Here is a 22,712-nt window from a genome sequence, read left to right on the forward strand (position 1 = left end):
CTGTAATTTTGCTATGTTAGCTGACCATGTCATATTAATAGAATTTTAAAAGGTTAAAAACTGTTCCTTCACTGCAGCTTTCATTCTGAATTGAAAGGACCTGTCAAAAACAAGAATTCAATAATGTAACAGAGGACAATAATCACACCATTTTTCAAATTCAATTCAACAGTGAGACTGCAAGGCCAAGAGGTTAAGAAGTCAGGATGAACGTGTGTTATGTTTAATTAATTTTTATCCTCTGAACTGCTGGAAAAAATAATCAAATCGTATTCAAACCCTTCTGTGAACCAATTAGGGACCAATGACATTTTGTTTCATGCAGACAAAGTTTGAATTCCAAAACACGTGCAAAGTAAATAATACCACAAGATTCCATGGGATTTGAATAAGCAAAAATAAACTGTATTATATAGAAAGATAAAACCATTTACAATATCTATCTTATACTCCAACATTCAGGAACAATATGAGAAACATGTGGATTAACAGGCAACCTGTGGCCCAATAAATGACAGATGCAACCAAGCAAGCTTCCACGGATTTCCCCCCAGATGTTAGTAAACACTAGTGACGCAATTTTCCACCCATGTTCGCGTGCGCACAAACAATGACGTGGGCACAAAATATCGCGAGACTGGAAAAACGAGACTCTTGCTGGTGAGATCTTGTTTTCCGATTCTCCGCCCCCACCCTCGCTGGTGACGTAATGAGGTTCTGCCCAGGAAGGTCGGGAAGCTCATTTCAATATATTTAAATATTAGTGGGCTGCCCTGCTGTATCGTCCCTCCACATTAAGAATTCCCTCATCACGTCAGTGAGGTTTACAACTGTTTTTTAAATATGGGAGCCAGGTGAAGGGAACTCACCGGGGGACACCAGTAAGTAAAGGCCCTAAGTGGGAGAGGGACATGCCTGGCTACTACCCTGGCATTGCCCCCTGGTACTGCTCCCAGCACCCTGGCACTGCCGCAGAACCCTGGCACTGCCCCAGGCAGCCTAACATTGCCCCAATACCCTGGCACTACCCCTAGCACCTTGGTACTGCCCCAGCATTATGGCACAGTGCAGAAAATTCTGCCCTATGATTCAACCAATCTAGTTGGAACTTTGTCTCTCCCATGAGGGATTCCAGTCTTCACCTTTGAAGATCTTGCCTTGGAATTCTCTCCACAAGTCACTACAACTTGGGTGGCAACAGTGATGGCCCACCTCGCATGGTTTCAATCTCACCTCTCGAGTTTCCGTTCCCCTGGATTCTCGATTATGCACTTTCAAGCACCACTCAATAGCACAACTTCGGCTTTTCAGCCACGCCAAGCAGAGCACTACTGCCTCAAAGGGGTATCTTTGCCCCAGTCATCTGCAGCACAGAGTCACCAACCTTCTACTGCTTTATTGGATTTCCAGACCTTCCCCTGCGCCCTCTTCATTTAAAGTCTGCTAACCGCAGCCCTTTTCCTCCTGGAGTTTCTTTCCCTGCTCCTCTCTTTTTGACTTAACTGGGACATCTTCCTGTGTCCCATTTGGGACTCTTTTCATGGGACCTCTCCCTGTCTCCTCGCCCTGTTCCTGGCCTGGTGATGTTGTCTTCAATGGTGCGCCGTATCCGGTCACGTGACACTGGTTTTCATGCCTTTTTCCCTTTCTGCGCCTGCATGCTTGGCCCGCCCGCAGCCCAGTCAACTCAAATTGCTGAGTCTGCGCTTGCGCAGAAACCACAATGTCTGCTGGGATTTGACCTCTGCTCGCAACTTTGAGGTAAGTCAGAATTTATAACAATATCTACATCTGAGACATTAAAATCTTTCTGTATGGATGTATTAAAATGGACTGAATGGCTTTTCTCATCCATAATTGTGCAGAGGCACATGAATAATGAATAAGCAGTTAAGATTAAACAGATTTCCAGGCAACATTTTATGGCATGCAGTTTTGGTCCATGTGCCAGCATGTGGTATTGTTGTATTGTCTTACTTTGCAGCTGCTAACATATCACAGAAAACAGGAATCAGCATAGCTGCCAACATCTGAGATTTGGTGCACTGCAGCCTAGAATCCATAGTGTCCCTACATTGCAGAAGGAGGCCATTTGACCCATCGAGTCTGCACAGATCCTCCGAAAGAGCACCGTACCCAGGCCCACTCCACTGCCTATCCCCGCACCCCCATAACCCCACCTAACCTGCACATCTTTGGACATTAAGGGGCAACGTTTAGCATGGCCAATCCACCTAACGTGCACATCTTTGGACTGTGGGAGGCAACAGGAGCACCCGGAGGAAACCCACGCAGACACGAGGAGAATGTGCAAACTTCACACAGACATCCACCCAAGGCCGGAATTGAACCTGGGTCCCTGGCGCTGTGAGGCAGTGTGCTAAACATTCTACCGGCCTTCATAATAATGGTCAGGTCTTGGAGTTCCAAACAAGGCAACCTTCCTCACATCCACCGTAACCATATTTACTTTGCCAGACATCTAACAAGGGACCAGAACAGTGTGACTCCATCACTTGTATATGAATTTCTTGCCTTCATGGTGTTTTTTTCCCTCGTCCTTTCATTCGCAGTGCGAATTTTCCCCATAAAATCCATTTGTGCCTTTGAAAAAAACGGCAATTATTTTTTTGTGCTTCCATTTGACCATTGTCATTTCCTTTACATTTTAAGGATTGCATACTTATGACATTCTATAAAACCCTTTTACCTCACCCATGTGCAAGTTCAAACTAAGCAGGGAGCATGTAATAATATTCATAAACAAGGGCAGCACGGTAGCGCAGTGAATAGCACTGCTGTCTCACGGTGCCGAGGTCCCAGGTTCGATCCCGGTTCTGGGTCACTGTCCGTGTGGAGTTTGCACATTCTCCCCGTGTTTGCGTGGGTTTCACTCCCACAATCCAAAAATGTGCAGCGTAGGTGGATTGGCCACGCTAAATTGCCCCTTAATTGCAAAAAATGAATTGGGCACTCTAAATTTATTTTTTTTAAATATTCATATACAAGCCTTGAAATCTTTGGTGAAGCAAGCTAGCTCATTGTTCTGTCAATTTACAACCAATTGTGGAAATAATTTAGCTAAAGTCACTGAATCAACACTACAATTCAAGTTCGATAAAAATGAAGGGCCTAATTGCCTTCTTCTGCCCCTAAGAATCCTTACCCTCAATAAAAGGTTTCTTTTCTATTGTAATAACTATGCACTTAATTATGAGAAATATCCCACATGACAAAAATTTAAAATGACTATAGCATATGAATATATGCAGTTTATAAATTGAAAGCATGACTAATATGACCTGTTATGGGTGCCTTTTGCACAGACCATGGCTTTGCAGCCAAGAATTTCAATTACAAACTCTCCACATCAGGGTGACTGAAAGAGAAATGCAAGCTCTGGGCTGATAAAAGAATAAAATAATCGAATAGATAACACAGTCGTGAAACACAGAACAAATGCACACAAGAAAATTAAGGTTGCCAAGAGATTGATCTTGAGAGCAAAAATTGTAAAGATTGTTCACTCCCCCACCAGTGCTCAACCCACGGCCTGTGCACATGACATTTTCATAATTGCCAAGTAGCTCGTTTTTTTCATCACTCTCAAATTCAGAACTTGTCCTCTCTTGACAGCCTTGGCTGAAATCCAATATCTTGTACTTACTTTGTCATGACTTTCCACTCCACTTCCATCGGGTTTGGCTCGAATGACAAACGGTGTGGCCAGCTTTGACAGAATCCTTTGAAAACTGCAGCAAATCTTTGGAGAAACTATCTCAAAGCAGTTCTGAAATTTCAGAATCTTATGAGCTTCTGATTTAAGTTGTTTCCTGAGTCCTTCTCCAAGCTGAAGGATCAGCATTCTTGGATCAAACATGAAGTGGAATGGGAAAGCTCTGCAGAAACCGGTGATGCTTATCCTCAGATCAGATGGAGAATGGGTTAATCCCCGTGGAAGCATTTTCATATTAGTTGTGTCATCGTATACTTTGATAATGAAGGTAAGGCAGTGACTCTGGTCTGTGCCAACCGAGGACAACTTTTCAGGGACATTGAACACTTGTTCCACAACAACTTCCATCTGATAGATCTTCTGTGCTGCAGCTTTGATCAGTCCAGGCATTGCAAATCCAATAATCTTTTGCGGATAAAAGTAATGAAGCATCAAAGTACCATCGGTCAAATCTTTGCAAAGGAAAGAAGGGGACTCACACAAATCAAGTTTATTATTGGATGTTCTTGCATGCTCCAGTAAAGCATCAAACCCGCCGAAGAAGTCCTGTAACGTACTGCCCACTGCCCGCAGGACACGTTCATTTTCTTCAAAACAAATGCAGAACAACTCCTCACCAAATTTTTCTTGCAGTTCTTCAAACTTCAGACCTGGAAAGAACAAATAGCTTAAATAATGACAAGAAATTCAAAATAGTACAATTTTTGTAGTGTAACACATCAGAAAAACATATGAGCTGATGAGCATAACAACTCGGTGCCACACCTTATCAACCTTTACAACATAAATACATTTTTGTCTATATGTTTCCAGCAGAGATCTAATTTTTACCAAATGTCAGCAATGGAGAGTGCAGTATTCTAACTTACGTTACACAATGTCAGCATCAAGTCCTCCCAAGCCATGTAAAGTATAACCAGCCACCTATCCATCTATCATTGTTTTCTGTGCCTACATGCACATGTGACAAACAGAGCATGTCCTCATGTCTTTTTGCCATAGCTAGAATTTTGTGGGACAGGTTGGGATTGGACACAAACCCGGAGCTACTGGCTGAGAGGCAAGAGGAATACCCACTGCACCACTGGACCTCCAGACATAGCCAGCCATACTTTACCTCAAAGCCTGTGCAGATATTGGTCCAACATTGTCACTTAATTAACTGCTACCTCTAAAACAGCCCAAGCTTCACCCATGCAAATCTTTCCACTTTCCATTAATACTCTGAACTCTTTTAGTAAGATTGATGTTAAACTATATGCGTCCTCACATTTGCGCTGCACAAATTAATTTCACATAGAATTTAAAATTGTTGACTTCCAGTGGCAGCTATGAAGGAGTAGGTCGCACATTTGGTGGCTCCCGCTTGGGTCGGACCTTTGGACCTTTTCCCCCGATTTCTTACCGGACTTGAATTGGAAAATTGATGGTAGAGGCAATTGTTGATTGGATTCCCACATCGATGCATGGAGAGGCAGACTAGAAGTGCTCGCAAAGGAAGAAACAGATGAACAGAGAAGGCTTGGGCTGAAGCTGCAGCGGGGAAAGCATGGCGGATGACCGGAGTCCTGGCTTGTCGACCCAGCGGCCAACGGAGCAGCTGATGCAATTTATCCAGGAGGGCTTCGCCAAGCAGAAGCAGGAGTGCTTGGACCCAATTAAAGAATCAATTGCGCGGCTGGAGCTCAGATTGGATGCCCAAGATCGGGCGATCCAGAAAGTAGAGAAGGCGCTTGCTGAGCAGGAGGAACATCAAACTGCGGTGGAGTTGGAGGTGGGGATGCTGAGAGACCAGCAGAAAAGGCTCCTGGCAAACGTGGAGGACCTAGAGAATAGATCCCGCCGGCAGAACCTGAGAATCGTCGGTCTCCCGGAGGAGTCCGAAGGAGCGGACGCTGGGGCATACATAGCGGGCATGTTCGAGAAGTTGCTCGGGGATGGGACGTTCTCCCGACCCTTGGATGTGGACAGGGCTCACAGAGTGCTCACGAGGAAGCTGCAAGAGGGGGACTCCCCAAGGGCAATGGTACTTGGACAAGGAGCGTATTTTACAGTGGGCCAGGCAGACACGGAGTTGTAAATGGGAGAACAGTATCCTGCAGATCTATCAGGACCTGAGTGCAGAGGTGGGCAGGGTTCAATCAGATAAAGTCGACCCTTTTTAAGAAAAAGGTGAAGTTTGGACTGCTGTATCCGGCCCATCTTTGGGTCACATATGAGGAGCAACATTTTTATTTTGAGTCGCCCGAGGAAGCGATGGACTTGGCGAGAAGGAAAGGACTGGTGGCGGACTCAGGACTTTGAACTTTGCTGCAACGTTCGCAGTAAAAAAGTTTCTTTATTTTTGTTTTTCGGATGTTATTTGTAATGCCTTCTGTATTGATTTGGGGCAGAACTGAGTGAGTTAAAGTTTACATTTGCACTGATGGGGGATGGAGGTGTGTTTGTTAGATGCTGGATCTTCTGTTTGATCTTTTTTTTGTTTATCGTTTGTTCTTTCTCGGGCAATTGTGTTAGGACTGGTTTTTCATTTGAGTATGTGTGTATGAGCGGGGGGGGGGGGAACAATAGGTGGGAGAATGTTTGGAGCCATGGGCGGGGTTCACCAAGCTAGCTGGGCAGGCTAGCTCACGGAAACGCAGTGGGGGGTGAGCAGATGTTATGCTTGTTGAAGGGGTTGGTTTACATTGTGCTGTTAGTGGGTGGGGGGAGGGGGTGAAGATGTTCTGCTGATGAGGGAGGGACTGTTGCTGAGGGACAGAAAGGAGGTCGGGGGGCGGAGGCTGCTTGGGGAGGGCCTGCGAATGCGTGGGGCGCGGGATGGAGACTGGCCCAAGAAAGGTGATGGCTGATCGGCGAAGGGGGGGGGGGGTGAGCCCCCCAACTAGGTTGATCACCTGGAATGTAAGAGGACTAAATGGGCCGGTTAAGAGGGCACGCGTGTTCACGCATCTGAGGGGACCGAAGGCGGACGTAGTAACGCTACAGGAGACGCACCTTAGAGTAGCTGATCAGGTCAGATTAAGGAAGGGATGGTTCAGACAGGTTTTTCATCCGGGGCTGGATTTCAAGACTAGAGGGGTCGCGATCCTGATTATTAAGCGAGTGGTGTTTGAGGCGGGAAGAATAGTTACGGATGTGGGAGGCCGGTACATTATGGTCAGTGGGAAACTGGAGGGAGTGCACTCTCCATTGCTGACATTTGGTAAAAATTGGGATGATGTGGAGTTTATAAAGAGGATGCTGGGGAAGATCCCGGACCTAGGTTCGCATAAGTTGGTCATGGGAGGGGACTTCAACACAGTTATTGACCCTGGTTTAGACCGGTTGAGCTCAAAGATGGGCAGGGTGCCAGCAATAGCAAAAGAGCTAAAGGGGTTCATGGAGCAGATGGGGGGGGGGGGGCAATGGAGATTTGGGCAGCCAAGAGTGAAGGAGATTTCCTTCTACTCACACGTGCATAAAGGGTACTCCCGGATTGATTTTTTAATTCTGAACGGGGCTCTACTGACGGAGGTGGTGGACACGGGGTATTCGGCGATCACAATCTCAGATCATGCCCCGCACTGGGTTGACCTACAGGTTAGCAAGGAGAGTAGCCAGCACCCGCACTGGAAGCTGGACGTGGGACTTTTAGCTGACGAAGAGGTGTGCGGGCGGCTGAGTAAATGTATTCAGAACTACCTGGAAGTCAACGACACGGGTGAAGTTTCGGCAGCGGTAGTCTGGGAGGCATTGAAGGCAGTGGTTAGAGGGGAGCTGATCGCGACAGGGATCCACAGAGAGAAGGTAGACAGAGCAGAGACGGACCGACTGATAAAGGAGATATTGCAGGTCGACAGGAGGTATGCGGAGACCTCAGAGGCAGGGCTTTTAAGGGAACGATGGAGGCTACAGGCGGAGTTTGGCTTGTTAACTACAGGGAGGGCGGTAGAGATGCTGAGGAAGGCAAGGGGGGCGATCTATGAGCATGGGGAGAAGGCCAGCAGAATGCTTGCACAGCAGCTTAGAAAGAGGGAGGCAGCCAGGGAGATAGGGAAAGTAAAGAATGGGGATGGGAGCCTGGTTGGAGACTCAGCAGGGGTGAATAAGGCGTTCAAGGAGTTTTACAGTAGGACGTATGGGTCGGAACCCCCAGCGGGGCCGGAGGAGATGAGGCATTTCTTAGGGGGGATGAATTTCCCGAAGGTGGACGGGGGGTTGGTAGAAGGGCTAGGGGCCCCGATCGGGTTGGAAGAGATAGCGGAGGGTATGAAGGCCATGCCGTCGGGTAAAGCCCCGCAGCTGGACGGGTACCCAGTGGAGTTCTATAAAAAGTTCTCTGGGATACTGTTGATGAGGATATTCAATGAGGCAAGGGAGCGTGAGGTGCTTCCCCTGGCAATGTCACAGGCCACGATTGCATTGATCCTGAAGCGGGATAAGGACCCAGAGCTGTGTGGGTCCTATAGGCCAATATCCCGATTGAATGTGGACGCCAAACTGCTGGCCAAAATCTTGTCCTCAAGGATTGAGGATTGTGTTCCGGACGTTATTGGGGAGGTCCAGACGGGGTTTGTTAAGGCAAGGCAGTTGGTGGCCAATGTAAGAAGGTTGTTAAATGTGATCATGATGCCCCCGGAAAGTAGGGAGGTGGAGGTAGTGGTGGCAATGGACGCAGAGAAGGCTTTTGATCGGGTAGAATGAGAATATCTGTGGGAGATACGGGGACGGTTCAGATTTGGGTGGGGCTTTATTGACTGGGTCAGGTTGTTGTATCAGGCTCCTGTTGCGAGCATACGGACGAATAGGACAACATCGGACTATTTTAGGCTGCATCGGGGGATGAGTCAGGGATGCCCCCTCTCCCCACTGTTGTTCGCGTTAGCCATAGAGTCGCTGGCAATTGCGCGGAGAGCCTCAAGGGGCTGAAAGGGTCTGGTCCGGGGGAGAGTGGAACACAGAGTCTCGCTTTACGCAGACGACCTGCTCCTGTATGTATCGGACCCAATAGAGGGGATGGAAGAAATTATGAGGATTCTGGGGGAATTCGGCCAGTTTTCGGGGTATAAACTAAATATGGGGAAAAGTGAGATGTTTGCGGTCCAGGCAAGGGGGCAGGAGAGGCGACTGGGCGACCTGCCATTTAGAGTGATAGGGGGAAGCTTTCAGTACCTAGACATCCAGGTGGCGCGGGAATGAGAACGGCTGCACAAGCTAAATCTGGCCCGACTAGTTGACCAAATGAAGGACGATTTTCGGAGATGGGACGCGCTCCCGTTGTCATTAGCTGGAAGGGTGCAGACAGTGAAAATGACGGTCCTCCCGAGATTCCTGTTTGTGTTTCAGTGTCTCCCCATCTTTATTCCGCGGTCCTTTTTTAAACGGGTCAGTAAGGTGATCTCTGGCTTTGTATGGGCAGGCGAGACCCCGCGAGTAAAAAAGGGGATGCTGGAGCGGAGCCGGGGGGGAGGACGTGCTGGCGCTGCCGAACTTCAGTAATTACTATTGGGCGGTGAACATCGCCATGATCAGGAAGTGGGTGGTGGGGGGAGTGTTGGTATGGGAGCGTGTGGAGACACCCTCATGCAAGGGCACCAGCTTGGGGGCGTTGATAACAGCGCCTCTGCCATTCCTTCCGTCACGGTACTCCACCAACCCCGTGGTAGTGGCAGCCCGTAGGGTCTGGGGGCAATGGAGGAGGCACATGGGAGCAGAGGGAGCATCGGTGTGGTCTCCATCTGTAATAATCACCGGTTTTCCCCGGGAAAGATGGATGGAGTGTTTTGGAGATGGCAGAGAGCAGGGATTGAGAGGGTGGGGGTTATGTTTATAGAGGGGAGCTTTCCTAGCCTGAGGGAGCTGGAGGAGAAATTTTGATTGGCGAGTGGAAACAAATTTAGGTACCTGCAGGCGCGGGACTTCCTACGCAGGCAGGTTTCAACCCACCCGCTCCTACCACCAAGGGGGATACAGGACAGGGTAGTTTCTAGAGTGTGGGTGGGAGAAGGGAAGGTCTCTGACATTTACAAGGAACTCATGGGGTCAGAGGAGACGCAGACTGAGGAGCTGAAGCGCAAGTGGGAAGAGGAGTTGGGAGGATAGAGGATGGTCTATGGGCAGACGCGTTGAGTAGAGTCAACGCATCCAGAGTATGTGCCAGGCTCAGCCTGATACAATTTAAGGTTGTTCACCGGGCTCACATGACAGTGGCCCGGATGAGCAGATTCTTTGGGGTAGAAGATAGGTGTGCAAGGTTTGCGGGGGGCCAGCGAACCATGTCCACATGTTCTGGACATGCCCAAAGCTCAGGGGATTCTGGCAGGGGTTTGCAGATGTCATGTCCCACGCTGTTAAAAACAAGGGTGGCGCTGAGTCCAGAGGTGGTGATGTTCGGAGTGTTGGAAGATCCGGGAATCCAGGAGGAGAAAGAGGTAGGCGTTCTGGCCTTTGCTTCCCTAGTAGCCTGGAGACGGATATTATTAGCTTGGAGGGGCTCGAAGCCCCCGAAGTTGGAGACCTGGCTATCGGACGTGGGTAGCTTTCTCTGTTTGGAGAAAATCAAGTTCGCCTTGAGAGGGTCACTGTTAGGGTTCGCCCGGAGGTGGCTGCCGCTCGTCGACTTCTTTGCAGAAAATTAACCGTCAGCAGAGTGGGGGTGGGGGGGAGCTGGGCGTTAGCTTAGTTTAGAGTAGGGGGTTAGTAAAGGTGGGACCTGTAAGGGACGAAAATGGCTTTTGCACTATGTTTATAAATTCATGTACATTGTTTATTTTGTTGTTGTAAAACCATAAATACCTCAATAAAATGTTTATATATTAAAAAAAATTAAAATTGTTCTGAACTGAGTTCAAAGTCAAATTGAGAATGTGAAATGTCCTAGAAGCATTTACCAACCAACATCCAGTTGCTAGTTGTTTTTAAGGAGCAAATAATTCATTTCTGTTTACTTGCACAAGTCAACCATATTCTGTCTTCTACTAGAATATGTAAATAGACAAATCAAAAGCAAATTAAATTAAACACATACAAGTTCAAACAATTGTGCTTAGGGGAAAATGGACAGTAGGAATACTCCATGATCTCAAAATAATTTTGGAAGGTATTGAAAGAGAATTAGACCCAGGTTTTTCCCAGGGTCCCAAATTCAGAAAACCTGCCCCCATATCCGGCACGAGTCATTTTCGTTTGGGAGGTGGGGTGCGGTACAAGCGTGGGATGGATTTCACACATGCGCATTTCACAGACTTGGCGGCACTTTTAAAAGTGCAGCTGCGGCAAACAGATATTGGCACTTCCAACTTACAACAATGTACAAATGCTGCAAAGCTAGTGGAAGGTCTTTGATCAGGAACCTCTTTGGAGAGTGTAGAAAGTTTAAAGAAATGCCACACAAGGTCAACTTGGCTGACACACCAGGGAGTTGAAGGCTGGAGAATGTGGCCATGGAAGGGTTTATCTCTTCTGCCCTCCTGACGCGGGCATCCAGGTGGGAGGAAGGACATTGTGCTAGATAAGGGGGACATGTGCACCTTGTGCCAAAGAAGCTGCAAAATACAGGTGGCACCATATATGTTCACACCACAGAGACATAGTAATAATAATAACCTTTTATTGTCACAAGTATGAAGTTACTGTGAAAAGCCCCTAGTCGCCACATTCCGGCACCTGTTCTGATAAGCTAGTACAGGAATTGAACCTGCGCTGCTGGCCTTGTTCTGCATCACAAACCAGCTGTCTAGTCCCTGAGCTAAACCAGCCCCGTGGCCAGAGGAAGGGGACAAGACCAGGAGTTGGGGGTAGCGCAGTGCAAATCAAGGAGGAGGAGCACCACATGGCTTTACCCCGAGACAAGAGTATACGGACTCCGAAGATCATATCTGGGCAAAACAGAAAATTAGCGCAGAAGAAGGCTCAGATTTACCTGAGGAATGGTTACACATGATACAAGAAGATCTGGCATGACAGGCTGCAGATCCGCATGCCTTGCCAGTGACATTTAAGGAGAAAGTGGATCTAAAGTTTTATGTTGCTGGCTCTTTCCAGACTGCAGCCGCACACCTATGTGGCATTTCACAATCAGCTGCACACTGGTGCATCAAGGCATTTACAGACGCCCACTTTGCTCTGGTGGAACAGCATATAAGCTACCCAATGGATGTGCCGACATAGCAGCAGAGGGCCAGGGGCTTCACAGAAATCCCTGAAGTATAGGGAGCTACAAACTGTACCCACATTCGCTAAGGGCACCAAGTAATCAACCTTCATTAACAGGAAATCCTTCCATCCCTTGAATAAGCAGGTGGTATGTGACCACACCAAGGTGTTCCTGTGCATATGAGTATGTTATCCTGGAAGCTGCCATGATTGTTTTATACTGAGCAATTCATTGCTGCCTCAGCCTCTTCAGACCCCACCACAGGTCTGTAGTTGACTTCTGGGGGACAAGGAGGTGGTTGAAGATCCCCTTTGACCACATGGAGCACAGAAGACAGTACAGCAACAGCCATGTGCTGGCCCACAACACAATTGAGCAGACTATTAGCAGCTTTAAGGTGCACTTTAGGTGCCTTGACCATTGTGGAGAATCACCACGGTACAGCAGATGGCCCTACAACCAGAGGGACAGAAACCAGCACTGTAGTTCTGAGCATGAATTTTTTGCCGATCGGGCGCGTGCATTCGGCAGGCCCGGAATTGGGCGCAAAATGTAATTCCGGCCACAAGCGGCCTTGGAACACACCTTCACGCTGGCTGGCCAGTTAGTGGGCAGCCAGCATGAAACATGCACTAGAAACGGCTCAGCACTGCTGGGGAGGATGGGAAGAGGATGAGCGCTAACGAAAGGGAGGGTGAAGGCTGGCGCTTCTTATGTGCTCTCTCAGGGGCACAGTCGTTGCTGAAATGTCTCAGGGAGCTGCAGACCTGTAAAAAAATGAATTGCGAATGAAGAACACTGCAAAATGTGTCTCGGCAGTGTAGTGAATGTATAATTACTGATAATTCACCAGCGCACTGTATTATGTTATGTTATGTTATTAACTCTGTGGGCTCCACCTATGGGCCATTGTGTGGCTTCACCCACAGGGGGATATGTTGGGGCATGTACGGGTTCCGCCCATGGCTCCACCCCTTTAGAGGAAATATAAGAGCAGCTGACCTGCGGGGCCGCCTTCAGTATTGTACCGGTCGCAGGCAGGCACAGTTCTAAGCTGATTAAAACCACGGTTTACTTCTCCACGTGTCTTCAAATGAATTGATGGTCGCATCAATTTAATCAGCTTAAAATACTACTATGGAATCAGCCCTCAAACCTGACAGACTGGAACTCGATCCACAGGCCGCGGAGGCAAAATAAATATTTTCGCATTGGCTTCGATGCTTCAAGGCCTATCTCGCCGTGACGTCTACGCCATCCATCACTGACGAACAGAAGCTGAGCCTCCTCCACCCACGGGTGAGCCATCGCATTTCTGTCCAGCTCGACGAAGCCGCTTCCTATACAGAGGCCCTCGCACTACTCGAACGCCTCTATGTGCGGCCTGTGAACGAGGTCTACGCGCGACACGTCTTCACCACTCGCCGCCAGCGCCCCGGGGAGTCGCTAGATGATTACCTACGCGACCTCATAGCCCTCGCGCGCAACTGTAATTACCAGGCCGTTATGGCCACTCAGCACATGGAGCTCACCGTCCGAGACGTTTACGTGGCGGGGATCCGATCGAACTATGTGAATCAGCGCCTGCTCGTAAAAGGGGCCCAGGACCTGGACGACAGGGTAAAACTGGCTACCACTCTGGAGGTCGCTTTTCAGAGCCTTACTGCGTTCCCGGCTGATCACGCGACCCCCTCGTGGGCCCCCGACCAGAGCCTGTGCCGCACGGCCGCCCGCCCATCATGGGGGGCTACCCTGCTATTTTTGCGGCCAGTCCCAACACTCCCGACCCAACACCCCCGACAGCACTGCCCAGCCCCCAACGCGAACTGCAGCAGCTGCAGGCGAAAAGGACACTTCGCCAAGAACTCAAACTCACAAACCCGATCCACAAACTCACAGGCCCGCAGACCCCGCAAGGTGGCGGCGTTTCTGCCGACTCCACCTCCGCACAACACGTGCGAATCAAGGGGGCCGCCATCTTGGCCATCCTCCCCCACGCAGCCGGCCACGTGCGATCCATGGGGGCCGCCATCTTGGACGCCATCTTCCTCACTGCCCGCCACGCTCGACCAACGGGGGCCGCCATCTTGGCCGCCATCTGCTACGCTGCTCGACGCGTATGACCTACACGGACTGCCATCGTGGGGCCGCCCCAGCACCTCCGATCATGCCACCGGCTACCCACAACTCAGCGCGGTCACCCTGGGCCAGTCGTGACCTAACCACCTCCGGAGCTCCATGATGGCCGTCCGGGTTAACGGGTACGAAACACCTTGCCTTTTCGACTCCGGGAGCACAGAGAGCTTCATTCACCTGGACATGGTAAGACGCTGCTCGCTCCCAATATTTCCGACACAACAAACCATCTCCCTCGCCTCTGGGTCGCACTCGGTGCAAATCCAAGGGTGCACTACTGCAACCCTAGCGATACAGGGCGCTGAGTATGCTCATTTTCAACTATATGTGCTCCCAGACCTCTGCACTCCTCTCCTTTTGGGGATCAACTTCCAGTGTAACCTCAGGAGCCCAATTCTTAAGTTCGGGGGGGCCATGCCCCCGCTCACCATGTGCAGCCTCACGACCCTAAAAATCAACCCCCCCCCCCCACTCTTCGCAAACCTCACTGCCGATTGCAAGCCAGTAGCCACCAGAAGCAGGCGGTATAGCATGCAGGACAGGATGTTCATTAGATCTGAGGTACAGCGTCTCTTGCGGGTGGGGGTCATAGAGGCCAGCAATAGCCCCTGGAGAGCTCAGATGGTGGTCGTCAAGACCGGGGAAAAGTTCTGGATGGTGGTTGATTACAGCCAGACCATTAACCGGTTTACGCAACTCGATGCGTACCCCCTTCCCCGGATTGCAGACATGGTAAATCAGATCACGCACTACCGCGTGTTCTCCACGGTGGATCTGAAGTCTGCGTACCACCAACTCCCAATCCGCCCGGAGGACCGCCACTACACGGTGTTTGAGGCAGACGGCTGCCTTTTCCATTTCCTCCGGGTCCCCTTTGGTGTCACGAACGGGGTTTCGGTGTTCCAACGAGCGATGGACCGAATGGTGGACCAGTATGGGCTGCGGGCCACATTTCCGTACTTGGACAATGTCACCATCTGCGTCCATGATCAGCAGGACCACGACGCCAACCTCCACCGATTTCTCCAAACCGCCCAAAAACTCAACCTCGCCTACAACAAGGAGAAATGCTTTTCCGCACAACCAGGCTAGCCATCCTCGGCTACGGCGTGGAAAACGGGGTCCTAGGGCCCGACCCTGACCGTATGCGTCCCCTCCTACAACTCCCTCTCCCTCACTGTCCCAAGGCCCTGAAGAGGTGCCTTGGATTCTTCTCCTATTACGCCCAGTGGATCCCCCAGTAGGCGGACAAAGCCCGCCCACTATTTAAGGCCACCCTCTTTCCATTGGCAGCTGAGGCCCGCCAGGTGTCAACTGCATCAAGGCGGACATCGCCAAAGCCGCGATGCGCGCGCTGGCCGAGTCCGTCCCCTTCCAGGTGGAGAGCAACGCCTCAGAGGTCGCTCTCGCCGCCACCCTCAACCAAGCAGTCAGAACGGTAGCGTTTTTTTCACGCACCCTCACCACCTTTGAAATTCGACACTCCTCGGTCGAAAATGAAGCCCAAGCCATCGTGGAAGCCATGCGGCACTGGAGGCACTACCTCGCTGGTAGGAGGTTTACCCTGGTAATCGACCAACGATCGGTAGCCTTTATGTTTGATAATACAAAGCGGGGCAAGATCAAGAATGATAAGTTCTTGAGGAGGAGGATCTAACTCTCCACCTATAACTATGATATAGTATATCGTCCTGGGAAGCTCAACGAGCCCCCAGATGCCCTGTCCCGCGGCACATGCGCCAGCACGCAAGATGACCGACTACGGGCTAGCCACGATGACCTCTGCCACCCGGGGGTCACCCGGCTCGCCCATTACATCAAGGCCCGCAACCTGCCCTACTCCACCGAGGAGGTCAGAGCTATAACCAGCCAAATCTGTGCGGAGTGTAAACAGCACTTCTATCGACCGGATAAGGCCCACCTGGTAAAGGTATCCCGGCCCATTGAACGCCTCAATATCGATTTCAAAGGGCCCCTCCCCTCCAATAACCGCAACACGTACTTCTTTAACATCATAGATGAGTTCTCCCGCTTCCCGTTTGCCATCCCCTGCTCCGATATGACCACCCCCACTGTCATTAAAGCCCTGCATAGTGTCTTCACCCTGTTTGGTTTCCCCAATTATGGCCACAGCGACAGGGGCTCATCGTTCATGAGCGACGAACTGCGTCAGTACCTACTTAGTAAGGGCATCGCCTCGAGCAGGACTACCAGTTATTACCCCAGGGGAAACGGGCCGGTGGAGAGGGAGAACGCGACGGTCTGGAAGACCGTCCTACTGACCCTACGGTCCAGGAATCTTACAGTTTCTCACTGGCAGGAGGTCCTCCCTGATGCGCTCCACTGTATTAGGTCCCTCCTTTGCACGGCCACAAACAAGACTCCTCATGACCGTTTGTTTGTTTTCCCTAGGGGAGCTACCTCAGGGGGCCTCGCTTCCGCCCTGGCTGATGACACCGGGTCCAGTCCTCCTCCGAAAACACGTTCGGAGCCATAAGACCGACCCCCTGGTAGAGAGGGTCCAGCTCCTGCACTCCAACCCACATTATGCGTACGTCAAACACCCCGATGGCCGGCAAGATACCGTCTCCCTCCGGAACCTGGTGCCCGCAGGCTCCACCACCACTACCACTACTGCATCCCCCATACTATGTCCCGTCCAACCTCCCATGTTCAGCGCCCCCACCCTTATATGGTTTCCGCGCTCCCTCCCACCCGCCGCACCGGTCCACAGGAATGAAGCTCCGGAAGAGCCGCTCCCGGAGTCCACAGCCTGTGCCGGCTCCGGACCCACTTCCACAGCCACCCAAAGCGGCTGCAACACCAGTGCTTCGGCGGTCGCAACGTACGATCCGGGCGCCGGACCGACTGAATCGATGAGCCCGTCACCCCCGCCGGACTTCATTTTTAAACAGGGGGTGAATGTGGTGAATGTATAATTACTGATAATTCACCAGTGCACTGTATTATGTTATGTTATGTTATTAACTCTGTGGGCTCCACCTATGTGCCATTGTGTGGCTTCACCCACAGGGGGGTATGTTGGGGCATGTATGGGCTCTGCCCATGGCTCTGACAAATATAAATTTCTTTACCCGTCAGTCTGGCCTCAATAAAAGTCGAGATGGATTTGCAGGTATAGCATTAGTTATTTTATTTGACTTGCAAGTCTGATTCATTTCTCACAGACACAGGACACAAAACTAGTCTCCTGGAACCCTGGAAAACGAATGAAGAAGGAGACAAAGGGATTTCTGCAAATACATTCAAATGGCATCAAGTTTCACATACACGATTCCCATAGGTCATCCTATACCCCTCCTGACCTGGCCATACATCCTGATTGGCTCACTTCTCATCCCTTCCTCTGGCCTCCTATTACCCAGCATCCTTTTCTCCTTCTTAGCTGGACACCCCTCCCCCTTGCTTTGCCATGCGTTCTGAAATCCTTTGTCTGTGAACTAATAAAATCAGACCGGCCTATTTACATTACAGTAACTAATATCTCTAAAGTAACTATTTTATATCACATTCGTCAGCTCCACCCCTTTAGAGGAAGTATAAGAGCAGCTGACCTGCGAGGCCGCCTTCAGTATTGTACCGGTCGCAGGCAGGCACAGTTCTAAGCTGATTAAAACTTCTCCACGTGTCTTCAAGTGAATTGATGGTCGCATCAGGCAGCACATTGAAAAACAAATCTCAGTGCCCAGGCACCTTCAGGAAGTTTATTTTAGCTCTGACATTTCATCCCTCACTGAGTCAAGGTTGCAGCTAAAACGTAAAGGCCACCTGACCAATCGGCCCATCCGCCAACTGTAAAAGCAGGCAGGCCACGTAAAACTGAAGTCAGCTGGCTCCTTAATGGGCTAAATTTCCTGTTTAATTGTTGGCGGGCACAATTCAGACTCTTGCAGGCACCCACTAACCAAAATATTGTGCAAGTACACAATGATATCGGGATGCACGCATGACATCTTTTTTGCACAATATCACACAGGCCAAACTGTTCAAATAATTCTTCTGAAACTGAAATGAATAGAATGAAAAACATTACTAGATGTCAGTTTAGGTGCATTTGGTTGCGTGTTTCCAACAGATTTTTTGGTGAGACCCACATTGATTTTCACCCACACTTAGTAATTTCTTTGGGCCTTCGGGAGTTTCTCCTCGGTCTAGCCCACACTTAGAAATGTATTCAACAGTGAGAAGCTGAACATGCTGGTGAGACAGCTCCTCAGAGATCAGGCTGCCATTTTGAAAGGGTGCCCTGATCTCTAAGTGAACTTGAAAGTCCCCCACAAGCCCACACAATATCACCCCCCCCGCACACATGGGCATTACCCCCACCCCCCGACCCACAAGAGGGGAAACCCCACTATGGGATCGCTGAAACTTCCCCTTTGCAGTCCTCCCCACCGCCCTTTCAGGCCCCTCCCCTTTCAGTATCCCCATCCGTCATCACTCCAACCTTTATGAAGCTCCTTCATACCCACCCTTCACCCCCCCCCCCCCCCCCCCATTCATGTTCATGGAGCTCTCTTGGCCCCTGACCCTTGGCAATGCCACCCCAGCACCCGAGCACTGCTACCCAGCACTCTGGCAGTTCCAGTGCCAGTCTGGCAGTGCCATCTGGGCACCCTGGCAGTGTCAGGCTGGCAGTGCCAAGGTGCCCAGGTACTGGCAAAAGGTGCCACCCTGCCATGTTCTAGACTACCCAGGGATCACCAAAGACATGGGCAATGCCTGGTCCACATTTGTGAAGACCAGGAATAAACGTCGCACTGGCGAGGTCTCCCGGGAGGTTCCAGCGCATGCATATTTAAATGAGGCTAATGGTTCAATTAAAGATGCTGATCTGGATCTCACCCAGTGCTTAACAGCGCCCAAATGAGGGGCGGGATTCTCCGACCCCCCCACTGGGTCGGCGAATCCCCGGGGGGGGGGGGGGCGGCGTGAATCCCGCCAGACTGCTCCGACGCCGGCTACCGAATTCTCCGGCGCCGGTTTTCGGGTGGGGGCGGGGTTCACGCCGTGCCGGTCGGGTGCCGTTGGTAGCGGCCCCCCGGTAATTCTCCGGGCCCCGATGGGCCAAGCGGCCGCCCGTTTTCGGCCAGTCCCGCCGGCGTGAAATGGAAATGGTCTATCACAGCAGGGCCTGACTTGTCCATCTAGCGGGGTCCTCCGGGGGGGCACGGGAGGATCCAGCCCAAGGGGGGGCCCCACGGCCGCCTTGCCCCTGATCAGGGCCCACCGATCTATGGGCGGGCCTGTGCCGTGGGAGCACTCTTTCCCTCCGCGCCGGCCTCTGTTAGGCTCCGCCTTGGCCGGCGCAGGGAAGAAAATCCCTGCGCATGCACAAAAACACGCCGCCGGTTCTGCGCATGCACGGGACCATGGCAACCCTTCGGCGCTGGTTGGCGCGGCGCCAACACCTCAGCCGCCGGCCTAACCCCCGGAAGTGCGGAGGATTCCGCAACTTCCAGGTGGCCCGACGCCGGAGTGGTTCGCGCCGTTCTTGGCACCGGCATCGGGCCATCGCACCAAGTGCGGGAGAATCCCACCCGTGATCTCCCAGGTGCAGCCATTAGTTCACAGGCCTCGGGAGAATCTGGCATAAACATATTTAAATGAGTCGAATAGCTCATTTAAATATGTTAAATTGACCTTGCCAAACGAAGGTGGGATCCAGACCGCGAAGTCTCACAAGACATTCAGAGCATTGTAAAACTTGCGCAAGCATCTCGCAAGATTTATCGGCCTCATCGAATCAGCGAGTCAGGCACAATGAGGCCAATCGATCATGCCCGTTATCCATTAGTCCTTGGAAGTCGAATTAAAAATGGAGATTTCTAACACAAAAGCAAATCCCATGGCATCTGTGCTGGCTGTCAAAAATGCTATCCACTTTGTCCCATTCTTCTACCAGTTATTCGTAGGGCGGGATTCTCCGTCAGCCAACGCCAGAATTGGGAAACGCGATTGGGCGGAGAATCGTCACCGATGCCAAAATTGCGGCAGCCCCCGATTTTACGCCAAATCGTGATTCTCCTTCACCTCGACAGTGGGGCCAATACGTTCCGGAATGCACGTACAGTAAACACTGTTTGCATATCATTAGCGGGCCTGACCCGGTCTTCTCCAGGGCCTCCGTGATTCTCCGCCTCCGATGGGCTGAGTTCCCAACAGCGCAGTTCACTTGTGCTTTTGAAAATCGTGAAATGACGTGGTGGCTGCTGAGGGAGAGAGAGAGGAAGTAGGACATGAAGAGGAGCGACTGTGGGCTGCCGGGCCAAACACTGGCTGGGCTGAGGGGGCCCTGCCAGGGCCGGGGAGGGTTGAAGGGGGGAACAAGCCGAGCAGCCAGGGTGAGCCCACCACGGGATTGGGACGGTGCCCAAGCACGGACCGCCATTACCGCGGCCTACAAAGCAGCCATCTTGCTGCGCACACAAATCACCCACCCTGGCCCCTGGTTCTGCAGAGTGACACTGACCGTATGGGTGCCCACACACCCCCACTCCGAATACCACCCCCTGCCACACCCCCCCTACCCGGCTGCCACCCGCCCGCCAATGGCCCATCCAGACAAACACCCAGATTAGCCCCTAAGGGGTCCACGGTGCCTGCCCCTGGCGGGGATAGTGCCAGCCAACATTACCCCTGGCATCAGGGACAGATGCCATGTGCCAGCCACCAACAGCGCCGGGTGGTGCATGGATGGGGGGGGGACATGCAGGGGCAGTGCCAATTGGGGCCACCATATTGCCCGGTGGACCTGGTTGGACACCGGGGCCAGGGGCTCGCAACAAATTAACATGTCGGCCTTTCACTCGCTGCAAACAATGTATATTAGAATTCAACCAGCAATGGTGGCCATCCTGCTAGTCGCCGCAGCCCTGGGGATGTCCTGCAGCTGTACGAACTGGTGCTGCTCGGAAGAGGAGGAGCGGGCAGCAGGGAGCGAGCAGCAGTGGAGCGGGCAGCAGAGGGGCAGGTGGCAGCCGCCCAAGTTGGAGAGCCGGATGCCCCACAAGCCGACAGGAGGAGATGCCAAGGAGGCGCCGTATGAGGCCTCATGTGTACCTGCACTGCCTATCCTTCGAGGGCATGCCGGACCAGACGTGCCGTCAAAGACTCTGGCTGAGCGGGACTTCCGGTGGCGGCTATGAGGGAGTAAGTCGCACACTTGGTGGCTCCCACTCCGGTCGGACGTTTGGACCTTTTCCCCCGACTGTTTTGCGCTTTTAAGCGCTAGATTAGAAAGTAATAGCACTCAGGCACTGAATCCATACAGAGGTGCATGGAAGTAGGAAGGTTCGCAAACAGCTGAAGAAGTGGACAAGCAAGGGCAAAGGGGAGGCTGTGAGTGAAACCAATATGGCCGATGACCAGACCCGGGCACCGCCAGCTCAGCCGACAACGGAGCACCTGTTGCAGGTTATGCAGGTGAACTTTCTAGCACTGAAAAGTTATCATTTGGAACCGCTCCAGAAATCGTTTGACCAAATGGAGAAAAGGCTAGATGCCCAGGCTGAGAAGATCCAGGAGCTGGAGAAGACGGTGGAGGAGCAGGCAGACTTTCAAACTGTGGCGGACGTGGAAGATTCGAAGGTTGAGAGACCAACAAAAAATGTTCCTGGAAAGGCTGGAGGACCTGGAGAACAGGTCTCACCGGCAGAATTTAAGAAACGTTGGCCTCCCGGATGGGGCCAAGGGGCTGGATGCTGCCGCGTATATGGCAGATATGTTCCAGAAGATGCTGTGGAACGAGGTGTTCCTTCACCCGCCAGAGGTGAACAGGGCACATAGAGCGCAGGTGAGGCAGCCGCGGCGAGGGGGTCCCTCACGAGTGATAGTGGTCCTGTTCCACAGGTTCCTGGATAAGGAGCGGGTTCTTCAATGGGCCAAGAGCACGCGGAGCTGCAACTGGGGCAATAGCACCCTGCGCGTTTACCAAGACCTGAGCACAGAAGTGGCCAGAAGGAGGGCAGGACGATAGGCAAGTTAAAGATATTTTATATGAGAAGCAGGTGAAATTTGGGCTGCTCTATCCGGCGCGACTGTGGGTTACGCACGAGGGCCAGCACCATTATTTCGAGGAACCCGAGGAGGCGATGGACTTTGCAAAGAGGCAAGGGCTGGTCTCGAGCTGAGGACTCTTGGACTCGTGTTGGAACTTTTAATCCTTTCTCTCTTGTTTCTGAGAGATGCCTGCATGTTTTTTCATGCTTTTGTATCTGGTTTTTATGTGTTTCTTTGTCTTTTTTCTCTTCATGTCCCTTTTTCGCTTTTGTGTTTGAGTTTTGTTAGAAAATGAGAATAGTTAGAATGGTTCGGATATGGGGGGTGTTTTTCGGAGAGTTTTTGCGATCTCTTTCTGCGTTCACATAGGAATGGTTGGCAGTGCCTGCTATTTTGTTTTGTATGACTTAAATTGTACTATTGTTGGGGCTGTCTCTGTCCTGTTTAGAGTATTTGTTCAAGCAAGGCTGATTTGGGGAAGTGGTGTGGATGGGCCGGGGGGGAGGGGAGCCAGGGAACAATAGTTGAGAGACTCGCTGGCGCCGGAGTTGGGAGCCACCAGGCTAGCTGGGTGGTCTAGTCAACGGAAGCCAGATGGGGGGGGTGTTCATTTGGCTAGTTTATGTCAGGGGTTAGGTTTTAGGGTGGTGTTGCTTGGGGGGGAGGGCGGGGGGGGGGGGG

General features: G+C 51.4%; 1 protein-coding gene across 2 annotated transcripts in view; it reads right to left on the reverse strand.

Moving 5' to 3' along the window:
* gucy1a2 (guanylate cyclase 1, soluble, alpha 2) overlaps nucleotides 1-22,712 on the reverse strand; it is a 379,990-nt gene that overhangs the window by 245,419 nt on the left and 111,859 nt on the right. For both annotated transcript variants that reach the window (XM_072476754.1, XM_072476755.1), the window contains exon 4: nucleotides 3,668-4,386. In XM_072476754.1, coding sequence (XP_072332855.1) covers nucleotides 3,668-4,386 — 719 coding nt within the window. The remainder of the gene's footprint in view (nucleotides 1-3,667; nucleotides 4,387-22,712) is intronic.

This window comes from Scyliorhinus torazame, chromosome 15, assembly GCF_047496885.1.
Source record: "Scyliorhinus torazame isolate Kashiwa2021f chromosome 15, sScyTor2.1, whole genome shotgun sequence".
Taxonomy (NCBI): Eukaryota; Metazoa; Chordata; class Chondrichthyes; order Carcharhiniformes; family Scyliorhinidae; genus Scyliorhinus; species Scyliorhinus torazame.